Here is a 17,616-nt window from a genome sequence, read left to right as displayed (position 1 = left end):
AGCAACAAGCCTTTCCATTGAATTTCTTGGCTTTTCTCATTCTCTCTCATATTCTGAACATTTAACATGCTTGTAATATTGTGGCTTCCTTTATGTTGAATAAACACTATGTATTTAACTGTAAATGACAAGCCCAGGGGGAAAAATACCCAAGATAATGAAAACCTGCTTTTACTGTAGGAAAATCGATTACATTATATATTTCCTTGCTTTTTTCACCTTAATTTGATCAGGTTCAAGCTTCAGCGATTTAAAAGGATTTTTTGCTTGGTTTTTGTCATTGCTCATATCGCAAGGCTAGGGCAGTAAAAATAAAAGTCTTGTTCCAGTAAGGTATACAGCAGACACAGTTCTAGGAGTTTTTAAAGGCTACTGAATTGGTGGCCTGATTTGTTGGATATTACAATTTTGCCCGTGACAAAGAACAGAGCGAGAGCATTTCAGGGAGTTTTACTGTAGTGACTACTCTTCTCACATTACAAAATGGAAACAATATCCCACACAAACATGCAGCAGGTAAACTTATTCCTTCAGCTTACAACAGGTAAACCTGCATTATCACTTATTACTTAAAGCGAACACTGAGGTAAGATTTTAGCAGACAGATTATCACAATACTCTCTTTTCTTTGTTATATACTATCATCTCCCACCTACAAAGACACTTGGTGGTTTTTTTTCACCCCTTTGAATTCATCAGATTAAACTGAACTGTGTCCATGCATTAAATGGATGGAAATGGAAGCTGGCCTCTTGGGTCAGTTGACCCCAGTTTTAATAAAGCAATCCATTGAGACTTTGAACATTTGATTTAATGTGTATGAAAAGAGGAGCACAGATAAAGCTAAAACTGTTTTTATTAACCTTTCACAGCTCTACTGAAAACCGTCAGCATGCACCACTAAACTGTGAAATAGTGTCTGCCCGATATCCATTGTGCCAAATTGCTGCTTATCTTTTGAAATGAAGTAATAACTATTATGTTCTATTTACTCATATGAAAACATTAGCCCACAAACTTTTTCTCTCTCCATAATCTTTAACATGTCTATATCTACTGTCACAAAAGACATCTTGGCAACTCATTATTCTGCTGGTCTTAAAACCTCCTTAGCGCATCAAACAGCACTATATAAACACTGAGTGGATACTAGAGACCAAGAACATTTTAGGAGAAAAAATGTTAGTCTTTACCTTGTAATACTCACAAAATTAAATTAAGATTTTCTTTTTCTTTGGCTTGGGTTTATCTTTCAAATAAAAAGTAATGGCAAAAAATTTAATTATGGCAGAGCTAATTGCCTAATAATACTATCTGCATTACATTTGGCATTAATAAACAGTTACTTACTAAGCTCCTTATATTTTTTTAGAAAACACGACCAAATAGCCTAAACTGATGCCTCACATCTTAAACTGTGGACCTATGGTTATGTAGTGCTTGCTTATGCATATATATGTATCTGTTCTTCAATAAAAATACTGGAACAGATCTTTAACTGCAGGGAGATCCTATCCCCCTGAAGTCAACTGAAATTTTGCCCAAGATGTCAACCCAAGATGTCAACAGGATGAGGATTTCGCCTCTGTTGTAAATCATGCAGCACCCACAACTGCAAAGGATATGTGCAACCCAAACAACAGCAGGTAAGGATGCGGCCCAATTTTTTAGACAATCCATATGGGAGACACAAGCCCTCCCAACATGGGAACACTCACCTCGGACAGTGAGGGTAGCAGAGGCTTCCACTTTCCCAACTCGATTCTCAGCAATGCATGTGTAGGTTCCTTCATCTGTGCTCATGGCCTTCTTAATGCGCAAAGTATAGTCATCTTTGATGTCATACCTGTGATACAGAAAAGAACAAAAACTCATTCTGCAGCCAGCAGAAATGAACAAAAACTGTCACCTGGCATATACCAATCTGAACCTATCTTGGATCCAACTCTGAAAGATAAGTTATTATCTAGCCTTAGATAATTCCACCAAGCATTAATCTTCATGACATTTTTATTGCACTCTACATTAGTTAGAAACTTTACACAAAATTAGTATTGCTATGCTCACTCAGTATTAGGGCTTTATTAATAATATCACTCTCTTTGCCCTTGATCTAGAGCAATATGATAAAATTAAGCTATCAGATGTCAGTTAGCAAAACATGACAGCTCAGGTTTATCATACCTTTAACTATGTGAGCTATGTACTTTACCTTTAGCTGATTTGGAAATTTTTCTTTAAAAATAATTTTTGCTATAGCTGCAACCCCTTAGGAAAACCGTGAGCATGTTGGTAGGATTGGATACTCCTCTATTACAAACAATAAAGAAAATATTTAAGCTCTGGAAGATGACATTTATTGAAGAAGCACATTAAAGGGGGATTTATCAATTTCACATAAATACTACACAGTGATTCATTAGAGTGCATAATAACATGTTCTTTTTGTTAAAAGAAACTGGAAACAATTCAGTCATGGTTTGTCCGTTTCTTTGTTTCTACTGTTGTGATAACTCTAAAACTATGAGGATGTGTAAAATTCAAAATAATGCAAAGTACTTCAGTATGAAGTGAACATTCATTCACAAGGCATTTAGAGTGCTTAAATCCAGAAAAACATTCTCAGTTAAACTGCTATCCTCCTGCAAAAGTTATGCTTATCAAAATATTTTACGCTCTGATCCAAAGCTTATTAAAGTCAACAGGAGATTTTATCTTTTAGGAAATTCTTTAGCTCCCAAATCAGAAAAGACCAGTTTTCAGCAATGACATTTTACTCTTGAAACACTCTCTTGCAAAATTATTTTCAACATTTCTTCTAGACATAAAAAGCATATGACACCTGAATTAATTCATCACGAATTTACATTTAGCTTCAGATTCTCATGCACCAAATAGCGGAAGTGGTGCACAAGACTAAAGTAAGATCTAAACCTCAGGAGACCTCAACACTCTTTCTAACTGTATAAACCCTCACCACGTAACTTCAAACAACTAATTTACCTTTTCTCTATTGCACAGTAAAGACCTTGTAGGCTTGTTGAGCAAACGTATTGCAATGATAGGTAAGGCATGCTTACATGTAGGTATGTAAGAATATAATGCAATAGTTACAGGAACATTGTGAGGCTGAATCTGTGACTATTTTTAAAACACTTTGGGAACTTCAAATGTTAATTTCTGTGTACATAATTATTATACATTGCTATCAGCTCTTTTTAGATTTGTAGAGAGTGCACAGTGTGCTAACAGACTTAAAAGCATTTTAACCCAAAGGATCCTATTTGTTGAAATGTTCAAAGTTCTGTTTTGTCCACGTAAAGCTCAGAACATCAGTTGGAGCATTATTAATAGTTCCAAGAAGAAACAGTATTCAAGACATCTTCTCACATTCATCACAATACAGTACAACTCCATTCTGTATTCTGTAAATCCATTTTATGCATTAACAAAAATAAATTAAAAAAGAAGACCAAATTAAGGCTAACCATTCTATCAGAAATGTGCAGGACAGGCACATAAACATAGCTATCTCTTTCTTTAGGTGTTACACTTAGTTGTATGTATACACAGTATCTAAGGCTTAACTAATGAATAAGGGATATGCCAAGGGGAAGAACAAGAGGATGCCATGGCATACATAGGAAACTTTTAGCACCATTATTTTGCTAGTGTAGTTCTATTAAGGAGCAAATGTCAATAGAGAACTTAATATTCAGTTTCTGGAGCAGTACAGAACTATTGCAACTGCACATTCAAAAGCCGTATGCAGTTGAGGCACATTTTTTCTGGACTCCTCCTTAAATTATGCAATTTTGCATGCTGTGCTGCACTAATTAATGGTAAACAGAAAACATGGTTTTCGTATGAGATAAAATGCAATTTGACTCCCCTAAAAATCTCAAGAATACGACAACAGTATCCCGCAATGATGGAGCAGTTATTGTCTCTGGCGACCACAGAGCTGCAGACAAGAGAAAACACTTATTTTCTTGACACAAGGCCAGCCCTAGGGGACTGAAAATGTAAGGCTGCATTCAGCTCCTGTAAGATGGCAAAACTAGGACCAGCAGTAGCATAAATATGAGTTGCAAACAGGAATCACATTTATGAAGCCGGGCAACAATTAGCTATTTATTTTGTTATATTGACTTTATTATTATTATTATTATACTTTCCATTTTTTATTTTTGAGAGGGACCAATACCATCCCTGTGGTTCACTTGCCACTGCTGAGATGAAACCAGACAGGCAGCAGGACTGTACGCGACTGCCTGGCTGTCTGAACTCGGGTGCAGGCAGCCTGGGACAGGGCCCTGCAATCTGCTGTGGGCTGCAGCTGACTCGCTCGTCTTCATCTTGCCGCTGTGCTGGTGCTGGCATGCCAGCCAGCTGCCTCAGAGGCTTCGGCAGTCTTTATGCTTGCACCTGTCAATCACGCACATTGTGAAAAAGCCAGCTGCATGGCATGCCAGGATGCAGAGCTAGAGCATAACCCACATCTCCCACTTGGGCCATGAAAGGAGGACGGAGCAAACATGTCATGATGAGGGCCCACTTATCAATTACTTCAAGGAGCGGTCCAGCTCTCCCAGTCTGCCTGTCTAACGAGGCCATACTGAGTTTTTGGACCACCCGGCTAGGACATGCTATCTAGCAATTAGATTCATACACAGATGGACTCATGGGACATCAAAACCATCTGCTGTCCTGAAGTATTGATACGCTGCCCCTCAGTCATCTGTTCCACCCACATTGTCCACAGAAGTCACCACGGTTCAGTGATGCGCTTTGACAGATGAAGCAGGCAGCAAGGAGAAAGGAAGAAAACTGGCTTTTAGCCTGATCCACTGCAGCACTAGGAGCTTGTACGAGAAAGGAACCGTGAAGTAATAAGGTGTGAAGCCTTAATATTTTTGCATCCTTTCTGTTTTTCAGACATCCACCTGTACAGTCTTGAATAGGGAATCTTGCCTTCTCCCGGTCCCGGAGCCTCATATTCCCACCACAAGGTGTTTCCAACTGAGTTTATGGAGAAGTTAACTCGCATCCGGATTACTGTCACCGACACTTGGGAATCAGGCTCAGAGTCTCTCTGACTACCTTAATACCAATCACAGACAGAGGTTTCAAGACTCCTGGATTGCTGATGGAGTGGTGAAAAAACACCAAAAAGTGTACTGGTTAAGTTGATTCTTAAATTTGTCAGCGTACAAAGAAAGCGTTGCCTTCAAAATATGTGCAGTGTCAAGAAACACCTTCCAACATATTACCCAAATATTGCTGACCCCTAGCCAAATAACACCAAAATTCAGCACAAAATAGAGTGTGTCAGACATCAGTTTCATATGTTTATAGTCAACTAATTGATTTTAAATGCTTCTTTTTGTTAAACATTTGGAGGCTCTTAACCTTTCATTTCAGCTTAGACTTCAGCCATCATACTGAGCTGGGAGATGTCTTTTAAACAGCTAGTCAGCCTGTGCGTAAATATAAACCAGTCACTTTTAGGCATCGTATTACATAACTTCTGTTCTACAAGTAATAGTTAGAGTATGTCTGCTTTTAATTAACTGAGAAGGAATAGGGGAAAGGAACTGGAAAGGAAGAAAGAAACAGAAACAACAAGCAGATGAGAAAACAGTGCCGGTGAGGAAACTCTAATAGAAATTGGGTGATTTTGAGCGAAATCTGGCAGTCTCTGGCACATATGAATGCATTCATTGTTGCTAGTTTTGATTAATGACAGTTGTACAATAGTGTGCTGACAGTCACTGCCATACAGACACTTTTTTTTTTTTTGATATGAAACACTGCTGAAAATGCAACCCAATCAGATTTGGCCCCTAAACAACATGTGCTATCACCACTGTACCGTGAATTGAGATTGATTGGTAACCAGCTGTGACAAAGTGGGAAAAAGAGCTTTGTCTTTTTCGAGAAAAGAAAAGAAGAAAAATAAAAAACTGAATTGTGTCAAAACCATTACCATCTGCTCAACCAAATAACAAATAAAACAAAACACATTAACTGTTTTTAAGTATTGCAAATTCATGTACTGAGGTTGGATTCATGCATTGGGTTAAAGATCTAAGTATAATCTTGAATTACACTGTTTTTGTCACAGTTACTGTTTTTTTCCCCACATTCAAAACTGTATCTGTCCTTGTTCAGCCTCCAGTCTTCCACAGTTATCAAATAAAAAGAGAGAGAGAGAGAGAAAATATGCTGTTAGAGAGAAGTTTTTGCAGCATGTTGTTTGCATTTGATATATATTGAGTGCTTCACAGAACTAGATTTCCACCTTTTTCAAAAATATGCATGCAGTTATGCATAAAAATATATGTATTTCTTTCTCTTTTGCATGCACAGTTAGAACAACTGTGTTGGCAGCTGGAGTCATTACATTCCTAGATATCCAAATAGGTCTAACTGGTAATACAAGAATGCACTTACTTCAGCTGTGTATTTTAAAGTTGTGCGAATGCATTATTATGCTCATAGAATTCAACAAATCCAAATCAAAAAGACATATTTCTTCTTAAAGGGAGTCTGCAAGAGAAAAAGCCAGACCTCTTAGCTGGTGTGAACTGATGCCATTGGCCTCAAAAGACTTGCATCAGTTTATACCAGGTGACTATGTCCTCCTAAAATATAACTAAATTAAAAAAAAAAAAATTATATGTAGGTTTTGTAAGCTTTCTATTTTTTAAAGATAGTATAAAAATTATTTTGCTCTGTTTTCCAGGCTATTTTGCAAAGCACACACAAGGCTTCAAGATTGTTCACAACATAATCAGGGAGCCCAAATAGAAAGATGCTACCAGCCAAAAACAGAGTAAACAGGAGGTAGTTAAGGAGGCTTAAGCTTCTGTCTCCACTACTCTTTTGTGGTTCTGGTGCTTCAGTCCCCAGCATAGTGCCACAGCTATTCGCTGGCTCCTAGACTATGTGTGCCAGATGGAGGGAGCCAGAGAAAAACTGCAGTGACGATAGGAAGCATGGGCCTGTTACCTGCTTCAGCCTTGTCGTGTGATCCAGAAGCAGAATGGAGAGCCTCCGTTTCCACCTGCAGCACATCCACCCCTACTGCCAGCTCACTTACAAGAAACATTAATTTTTTTTTTTTCACTTACATTCCATGCATTGACAAGTGGACGAAGAAAGAAGCACAAACATATATGAGTTATAGAGCTTTCTGAAGGAAAGATAAGGGAGCTTTCTTTCCCTATCAGAACCTGAATCAGTGACAGAGCAAGAATGGATATATTTGGGTGTACCAGCTTTAATTTACTCTGTTGTACCCCTGAACTCAAAGCTGCCAGTTGCTGGGTGGCTCTAAGATGCAGCTTAAGGCTATGACAAATTGAGCTAGCAGGTAGCTATCCCTAAGGTTGTGATAGGACAGCTGCCACTCAAATATACATGTCCAGACTCCCATTATTCATTGGCCAAGCCTTTTATACCATAGAAAGGTATAATGCAATGTGACATTGCCTCAAATTTCTTAGTGTGAGGCATATATGCAAGCAGTCATATAAAATGGTTTACTGGCTTCACACCAACAAAGCAAGAAAAGAGCTGAGTTATACTGGTTACTGTTCACTATTTTGATTTTATTAAAATACACTAACAGCAAATGCTGGTTTAGTCCAAGATCGTTCATGGTTTGTTATCAACACATTCTTTATAATTGAAATGGTTGACACTTTCAATTGCAATAATATAAAACACAAAATCATGCTGTACTATGCTTTAAACAAAGGCATTCAATAAAATGGCCTAAATCACATTAAAAATGTACCTAACAATTACAATCATTGTGCCAACATTGTGAAACCATACTTATGTCCAAGAAAATCATATTTTCTAACTTCTCTGGAAGCAATATTCTATGTAATACTACTCTTGTGTATGAACAAACATATGCGAATGCACATGACCAGTGCTTCGCAAAAAGCAGTAGCCATGTGCTCAGAAGAGAACCAAGACAGAAAAATGAGGTAAAACGCCATTTTATTCCCATTGAATAATTTGGAAACACATAGAGGTTAAGAACAAAACTTGTGTTTGGGAAGCAGTGGCTAGGAGTTTAGACAGAAGCCTCATCTTTCGCTTCTACATTTCTGTTTGCACAGAGAAGTACTCATAGGGAATTACCACATGATAATTATCCAAAATGGGCTTCTGATTTGATTTGAGTTCCAGACAGATCTCCACATTTCAAAAACTGGAACCTTGGTGGAAGTATGACCTAAGAGAGCATGTAATGATTTGGCATGGAGACCTAGCCTCCTGTCACCAGAAGTAGTCCTTTACTTCACAGATGAGGCACATTTGTCAGGCACTTGGGGAGATTTGTATTATTACCGCCTATGTCATAATTCATCTATCAGAAAAAGGTCCTTGATTCTCAGGGTTATCTGCTCAGCACATGTCACTGAAACTAATTTTAAGGAAAAAAGGGAATACTGTTTTTGTCCATTTCTGCTAAAAAAAAAAAAAAAATTGAAAGGCTACTGCAAGGACTGGAACACAGTAAGATCATCTGAGCCAAGACTGGCATCTTGCACTCACTAAACATAGTTTTATGTAGTTAGAGTATTCTTTTAATTTTTGACATAAACACACAGATTACTAGTAGTTTGAAACAAACAGAATTTGTGCTGGCCTGTCTATTATTCTTTGCCTTAAGCACGATGAATGATTAAGATAAACTTGTCAGAGAAACTAACTGAAATATTTTCTAATCTGTATTTCAAATCAGTAACCAACCATGAAGTGGTAATTAAAGATGAAGTCATGGTAATGTTTTAATGAAAGTGCCTTCAATTTACAGTTGAGACAGAAGTCATATCATTAAAAAGTATGTTTTGCTAATGTTTAGTAATTCTCAACATAAGACTTACCAATAGAAACTGGAAAATAGTTCTTAAACTTCAACCTTTTAGTGCTTTCATTGATTTTTTTTTGTTTTGTTTTAAACTGAGATGACTTAACTTTTGTATACCATACAGGGATGGAATGTACTCAAAATGAAACATAAGAAATCTCTCAAGACCTGCGATTCCAGCAGCATCAACAGTGCTGTGATTAGAGCTCTTGAATCTTATTCCTACCTGAGCATAACTGCTAGTGTCTCTTTCCCACCTCTCCCTGAAGTTTTACAGAAAAACAGGCATGCAGAACCATCTTTAATTTTTCATTCTCCAGTTTTAATAGTCAATAAACTGATAATAGTGAGCCTAATTGCTTGATATCTTTACCACTTACCAAGAAAGCAGGGTACCTCAATAATTTGCAATGCATAAATACAATGTATAAACAATATGATTACTAAACTTTTACTCAATATACTCAGCTTTTCCATTATTAAAGAAAGATTCAGATGCTAGAAGGAGTAATTGTCATTTGAGTGAAATTCTACATCAAGTTTTCTTGGGTCTCTTTGCTGCAAGACCATTTATTTACTGCAGTCTTCATTGACCAAAAAATTCAGAGAAATCCATATTTGAGGCTACTACTAATAGTATTAAATTTTGTTTCAGAATTCTGCTAGTGACTTCATTAGTTCTCTGAAATTTAACAATTCTAGTGTGTTTAATGAGGGAGAATAAAGAAATAAACTACTTTCTTGTGGCAAGCCTATCACAAGTGCACTGCCAGTGATTGCTCCACAGATCACCAATGGTTTACATAGCATGAAGAGAAAACATCGAGGCAGGACCGCTAGTTGACACAGTTCCTTTATGGTTGTCCATGGAGTTGTAAAGCTATTTTCTCAACCTTGACCCTTATGTAAGCAACTGGAGACTGTTTTCATGAATCCACAAACAGACTGCCTGAAACAATAGCTCTTCTTCAGCTCTGTGGGGAGAACTGACACTTAACAAGAAGCCAATTTAAATCAGTGTTATTAACCGTTTCTCTGCTGATCAGTCTAGCAGAGATGTGCATCTAACACTTCAGTTCAAAGCATTCGCTATTTCATACAAATTGGACGGGAAATAACTACTGGGTTAGACTTTAGACCTTTGGGACAACCATGGGATCATACATTTACAGGATATTGTTCAATGCCACACTCTGAGGAATTTTAGTCGTCAAATATTTTACACTTTCACTTGGCCATGTATTCCCTCAGAAAATGCTTACTGCAAGGACCATTCTTCCACTTACAGAACAGCAAGAGACTGCTGCCAGGTAAAATATCTATCAGACAAGAGGGATTCTAACTCAAGAGAGCCAACAGGAGAAAGTTTCACAGTGGGGGTACATCATTTTGATGCTCTATGCATAAAAACAAACCAGCCCCTGTCCTCCTCCTGCCTCACCCCCCCATCTCTGAATGACATCTCTGGCTTGACAGGAGAAGTTTCCTCAACCGAGTCAACATAGCAGCTAATAAACATGCTGACTTTGCATTCTGTTGAAAGCTGCTTGTGCTCTGTTGGGCTATATGGACTCTTTGTATGTTGCATTATAGCCTGCCAGTGCCAACCATGTGCTGTATTAAACCCTAGATAACAACATCCTCTGGAAAACGCCTCTACTCCCTCCAGATGTACATAAAGAATACAAATAGCATATTAAACCTCTTTCTTTCACTGTCTCCTTTTGGCAAGCTATTAAGAACATCCAGTCTTCTCCCCTATGCTCCTCATAAAGGGAGTTAATCTCTCCTTGATGGTTAGCTTCAGAAACAAAAGATGGGCATGCAAATCACACTGGATCTAACCAGAGGTGATGAATAGTACACGTGATACAGCTAATACGAAAAACATCCTTTTTCCCTGATCCCTTTTATTTAAAACTGTTAATTGGTATTAACTGCAACAGAAATTTGCTGATGTAACCAAAGATTATAGCCATTACACTACTAAAACACACTCTTTACTCTAATTAATTTTCAATACACATTAGACTGCATTTTGTTACAAGCTGCACAGAGATTAACTCGACCACAGCACACAGCACTGCAGTGTTATTAACTCATATTTCATTGAAAGGTCATTCTCCCTTTGGTTGTATCCAGAGGAAGCTGTACTTAAATACCTCACTATCCCATCCACAGAATATAAATGGAATTACGTAGCATTGCTCTTATTCACAGAATTCACAGTTACACTGTTTCTTAAATAGTACTGTCTCTCTGGCTTACAGGGCCTGATTCTGAGATCATGGCAAAGTGTAAATGCAAAACATCTCTGGCTATCATGTCTTTTCTGGATCCCCTTTTAAAAATCTAACCTTTCTGAATTTAGCAGGGCAAAATTGGGGTAAGTTGTATTTAAATCCTTCTCAAAGATGTCTATCTAGTAGACAGTAAGAGATTTTTAAAACCTCGCCATTTACCCTTAGTTTTGAGCCCACAAGAAACCGTGAAGGAAAGCACGGAAATTAGAGTACTTACTGAAAATTCACGCGTATCAGAAGTGTGACAGACAGAATTTCTGCCCAGAGCATGTGTATGCAATTATCTTCAGGCACAAAGAAGCCAGTTTTAAAAATGTAGCAAGAATAAGTTAGCTACAAAGGCTTCTGTTGTTGGAGCTGGCATGCATCTTAGAATAAGTTAAGTCTAAACTCTTAACTGTAGTTAAGGTACAGCACACAGTGCTGTCACTTACAGCAATTAATCAAAATAAACATAAAATCTGGGGTTCTCAGCAAATAATGACAATCTTTTTATATGTTGAAATATACGTGTGATTTTCAACAACAGGAAAGAATGTATTTTCTCAAATAATTTTTAAGGAATATTCTTAATTTTTAGTAAATAAGAAAGCCTCCTGTGTTGTATAGAATTTTCACTGCTGGGGTTCGTTTAATAACCTACAATCTCTTAACCCTTAGCAACATACTTTGTGTAAGCTACACACCATTCCCATTCTGAAGTATCACGCAAGGTTTTTCTGCCTGCAATCTCCCATTGCGTGGGCGGCACGTAAAGCAAATACCTCTTCCTGCTGGTGCAGTTGCCACTTTTCATCTCTAGTATAATATTCATCTAATCAGACAGTGCCTGTAAATGCAACTTACAAGAGCAGGTTGTAATTTCATTAAAGAGGTATTGAGCTAAACCAGCTGTTCTGGGCTGGAATGCAAAAAAAAGACCCGTGTGATTGCTACTCAGTCATTTTTAAGGCAACTGAAAAATACATTTGCTGAGCTAACCTCACTCTCCCAAAGAGCTGGTACTGCTAGCTTTTTCTGTGTAAAAGGTTTAAACAGTTATTACAGTGTGTCATAAATTTTAACTTGTAATTGAAAATCTCTTCACTTCCTCAAGAAAAAAAAAAAAGGTATTACTTGCTATGTAATTACAGGCTACGCAGCTGCTCTCTTTGGCTTTGCTAGGAAATTTGAAGACATGAAACATTGCACAAACCTTATTCAAATTTTATTAAGCTGCTAGTCAAAGATATGTCACTCTCATACTGGAGGCTCACAAATAATATCACCTTCTTCCTGTTCTCAGGACTTAAAAGCAGATGAATCAAAAGTTGATCCAGGCCATATTGAGTTAAAAGACAGTACTGCAGTTTCTTGCCTTTTAGGACACCATCAGCCCCTTAGCAGCAGAGTATAATCTCCATTTCTGCCAAGGAGACATCAAAGGGAAAGCTAGCTACCTGACTGTGTGACTGGAAAGAGTTCAACGTATAAAGATGATTTTTATTTAATTTTCAAGAGATCCTGGTCATTCTGCATAGCCACCTTTGCCTCAGTTGCTTTAGTGCGATTTTTGTGCTGTTTACTGTGTCATTTATAATGAAAGAAACTCTATTCATGAAATAGTGAACCTAATACTGCAGCCAAAGGCGTAAGACTAGTGACCCCACAATATCCTGTTCACCTTCAGTAGTTTGACATGAGTCACACTTGATTAACTATTCCCCTAGCCTTTGTGTACTGTGGAAGCTATGGTTTGATGTTGAATTTTTAGAGCAATTAAAATAAAATATACACCCTGTGCCTCTATGCTTGATTCACAACACATTTCAGTCTTGTGTCATTGGTTCAAAATGGACAGCTTCGGGAACAAAGCTTTACACCCCCCAGACTTGCATTGTACTTTTAGTCTCCCTGTTGGTGCAATATCAATATTTTTAACAGCAAACTATTAATTTCCTGGGACTGCTTTAGGGTCTAAAAAGAATTTTCAAATCTGAAGATTTAATTTGATTTATTATCATAAAAGAATTATGAAAATGGTTAGCATGCACAGCATATTGCCACTGTTTCCATTTCCACTTGGCCCTTCTTAACACCTTAATTCTTACCCACAGATACATAGAAAAGCTCCATGATGTGTACCAAGGTCTTCGAATTTCAGGTCAGGGCTATCAGATTTTGGAAAAGTAACTTCCTTTGACTGTTACTGAGATTTATTTTCCACAGCCAATTTGAAAAGTTCTATAGGAACAATAGGAACCACTTTAGGATTTTAATTATGAAAATACAAACTATCCCAGTTGCCTTAGATCATCGATTCAAAAATAGCTGAAATTTGGAATGAAGCTTTGCACCCTCAGACCAATCTTATGTCCACCTATTTTCAGTTTTAAAGCATGGTTGTTCAAAAATTTCTCAGTAATTACATAGACAATTCAATAAAATCCCTGAATTGTGATTTTTAAATAGTAGTATTTTCAAATATTCTAATCTCTTTAGAAGTTGCTTTTTCTTTTCATTCAATCCAGTTGCAGCTTGAGATGCACACAGTCCACCAGGGACCTTTATAATTAAAACTGTAATGGTCTGAAATTCTTTTCCAATTATTACTCAACACACCAACTTGTGGAATAATACTGTTTACATATGTCATTAGAACTTATTGAGATTATTTATGATCTCTTTGATTTCACACTTCTCATTAAGAAAGCTAAAAGGAAGTAAGATGGAAAAATAGAGAAGGATTTTTGAAAGACTATACACCCAGTAAGAGTGACTGTGGTACAGAATGAAATCTCTGCCATTCACCAGGAGAAAATTACAGAAACAGAATGCATACAAAAATTAAAAATTCAATTTATCACACTTTGCCATCACTGACGTGGACGCTTTTGAAAGTTGAACTAGCAGGAGAAAAATTAATAGATCGGCAATAATTGTTGTAACAAATATCTACTATAATCCTGTAGTAATTGAGGGATGAAGACAAAAGGAAATTATTGAAAAATTAAAAATAGACAGATGTGAAAAGAATGGTCATTAGCTGTGGAAACAGGAACTTGACACTGAAAGCTGTAAGACAAATAGCTGTGCAGATCTGCTCAGAAGAAGAACTTATTTATGTGGAAAGAGTCACTCTTGACTGTAGATGTTAAAATGCTTAAAATACACAAGTTCAGAAGATGAAAGCTAGTTTCCATTTAAAAAGAAAAAGAAAGAAAAAAATCTCCCATGTCATAGAGGAGGAAAAACTTATCTTCTCAGTTTATAAGACTGTTACATTATCACTTTCTTATCCATTCATGCAGACTACAGCTTGGCAAATTTCTTTGTCTACATTAAAAAAAATCCAGAAAAAAACAATAGCTTTCCTTCCAGATATCCCAATTTAGCTTTCTTGATTAAATATCACATGGCACAGTTTGGAAACTTCCACTCTTTGGTGATGATGATTCTGCTGATGTTTATAGTTATATAAATGACACATTTATTATCAGAGATATTTGCTTTTGCAGCGTAGATACTGGACCATACTAGATAACCACAACACACGTGGTTCAGGTGGTGGTAAGTCCCTACATCAGCAGCAGCTATGGCAGTCCTCTATCAGGTGACAAGGTCTCCAGCATGCGATTCTGCATTGTGGCCCTTTCCTTGCCCATCCCTATGATATTCTGGGAAGCAGACATGAATAAAGACATATTCCCACTTTCCATTTTTAGATGCTGAAACACAGGTAATGCAATGTTAAACGGCATGTAAAAAACCAACAAAACTTTGTGAGTAGTTTCTGTGCTGGAAGTTGATTATCATCAGAAATTATCTGATGAACCTCCCCTTCTTTTAGTTAACAGCACAGTTGAAAACTCTTCTAATACTTTCTATTTCATTTCTTCTTCCTTAGAGATCATAAATGAACAGAAAAACAATCTCAAAATACATAGTACTAACACTATGTTTTCAAGTATAAAAGACAAAGAAGGAACAAAGCTATTAAAAGCAAATTAACTCATGGAACATGCAACTTAATCAAAGGCACTGTCAGTACATCATGTATTACTTCTACTTATGAGATCTAAAAGTAGTCATGGTTTAAAACAACAGCAGCGGTGAAATAGCAAGACTAAATCACTGAAGCACAACATATTTACTATGGGCTACTCTACAATGCATAGAAAAATTCATCTTGACATCAAAAAGTCTGCTCTTTGAAATAACATTTTATGCATTGGATGCATACACATCTATCAATGTAATTAACAAAAAAGCTATGTTAATTTTTAATTTGTTTTAAATTTCAAAGAAAGATAAAATTTAAATATATATATATACGGAAATATGTTTTTCCTGTATTATGTATCACTAAATTAATAATGACAGTAATCTATTTAAATGAATGATTGCATATTCAAAAAAGAGATATTATAGAGTTGAGAATGTGGAAACTGAGACAGGTATTCTCCAATTTCAGTTTTTTTATTTTATTAAATATTTTGATACTGAGAAACGAAAGGTTATAAACCCAAGACATAAACATGACAAAGTGCTGTGTGGCTATCAGGAATTTTGCCACTGGTTTTCATGCAGTTGTAAGTGACATTAAATGTCATATTTAGAAATTGGATGAAGACTGCCAGATAACAGTCTTACCGCATTTCACCTTGTTGGGATGAATACATACGGCTTGCTGTGATAAAGAAAGCTGACAGCAATGTCTAACTTGTTTTAGTTAGGCCCAATCTAGTAGCGTGCTCACAGCACACTTAATATACACTGACAGGACCAAACGAGTCACAAACGCCATTGCAGCTGCTCTTTCTTAAAGATCATGATTGGAGGAGCAGAAATAACACTGGCAGCCAGCCTACATAAAAGAAAACCCGTGTTTACAGCACTTGTTGAAAGAACAAAAGACCTGGATTTTTCCTTTCTTCAAATTATGCCTGCAGCATTCTAGGAATGACCAACACTGATGGAGAAGAACAACCAGCTGTGACGGGAGAAAAAGGTACTCTTCATGTCTCCTGTTGAATTTAACTGCACTGAGCAAAAAATAAAACGGGATTCACAGGGTCTAAAGGAGAGGGCAGGTTAGGGAGACCTGGATTCTCATTCCTGTTCCCAGACCTATTTCTGTTTTGAAATTTTTTTAATCTGATAATGGTTCAGCATCTATTAGAGAGAGTTCCAGAAAGCAGGGACCAAACTCTGTTGTTAGCTAAAAAGAGTGAAGTAAATGTAGTGTCCTTTTATAAGACAGACTCCCATCCTCCTGATCACTCAAGAATTTGCTCTGTATCTGTTCCAGATTAAAGGAATCTTTCTTGAACACAACTGGCCTGTTCCAGATGAAGCATTTCAACTTTATTTTCCACTCCTGACTGTTCCTTTATTTCCGCAAGAGGAAGGTTTCTTTCTGACATTCAGCAGATATTGGTGAAGGAGCCAGCAAAGCCTGCCAGTGTTCTGCTTCTAATTCATTCAGGCAGTGTGACGGAGCAGCTCTGCAACTCCCAGGCCAAGTTTTCTCCCTATTGATACCAGCACATTATTATTAAGACTACTGGTAATAGTAGCCTTACTAGTACATTCCTAAAACATTTTTACTTTCCTCCAGCAAATTCAGTGAACACCACTGTATTCACAATAGGTCTGCATCAATTTCTTTCCTTCCACGGGAATCCATTACTTGAATAATTCAACTTAGAACAGGTTCCCCTACTCTGCTGGTCCTGGAACACATTTTTTGGTGCCATACGCCAGAGATACGGAAAATAAAACTTGCCCATAATTTCTGAAAACAAACAATATGCATTAGGGATTGACTCCAGAATTATTCAATGATCGAAATGTAAAAGCGTTGAGAACATGAACATTATTCTCACCTTCCTCTTGGTAAATCCGCGTCATCTTTCTTCCACCGGACGGTGGGCTGTGGGTCGCCCTGCACCTGGCACCGGAACTCCACTGCCTCCTCCTCCAGCACCACCTGGTTAATCGGTCTCCGGAGGAACGTGGGCCGCTCTGGAGAGAGACATGAAAATTCCTCAGTGAGTCACAGTGTCGGCATTAAAACTTTTGACTTTTCAGCATTTTTTTTTTTTTTAACCAACGCACAGAACGAAGAAAGGAGGCTGAGCTCCACAAATTCAGACAAGTGGAACTGATGATGTGCATAAACAGCTCGAGAGATGACTGCCAGATTGGAGACGTGGTGGCTGTCACGTCCAGCCCTCGTGTACAAACTGAATGCCACCAGAATGAAGCGTGTGCTGGAACTGACTGCCCACCTGCCACACCAATGGAAAAGTCTACAAAACTGTGCCCTTCTCTGTGAATGTTTTGGCTCTGTACCACTGCATGCACAGAGCGTGATTTAAAAGCTGCTGTCTGCTCTAAGAATATATGAGTTGCCAATGGAGAAATCCTGCCTTTGGC

At 37.5% G+C, this 17,616-nt stretch overlaps 1 protein-coding gene across 1 annotated transcript in view; it reads right to left on the bottom strand.

The window, feature by feature from the left end:
- Positions 1–17,616, bottom strand: part of ROBO2 (roundabout guidance receptor 2) — a 477,419-nt gene that overhangs the window by 127,306 nt on the left and 332,497 nt on the right. Inside the window, exons 5-6 of the mRNA XM_067299835.1 lie at positions 17,064–17,202; positions 1,719–1,846 (exon numbers count right to left, since the gene is read on the bottom strand). Of these exons, the coding sequence (XP_067155936.1) occupies positions 1,719–1,846; positions 17,064–17,202 (267 nt within the window). The remainder of the gene's footprint in view (positions 1–1,718; positions 1,847–17,063; positions 17,203–17,616) is intronic.

This window comes from Apteryx mantelli, chromosome 1 (genome assembly GCF_036417845.1).
Source record: "Apteryx mantelli isolate bAptMan1 chromosome 1, bAptMan1.hap1, whole genome shotgun sequence".
Lineage (NCBI taxonomy): Eukaryota > Metazoa > Chordata > Aves > Apterygiformes > Apterygidae > Apteryx > Apteryx mantelli.
This window is presented reverse-complemented; position numbering and strand designations above follow the sequence as displayed.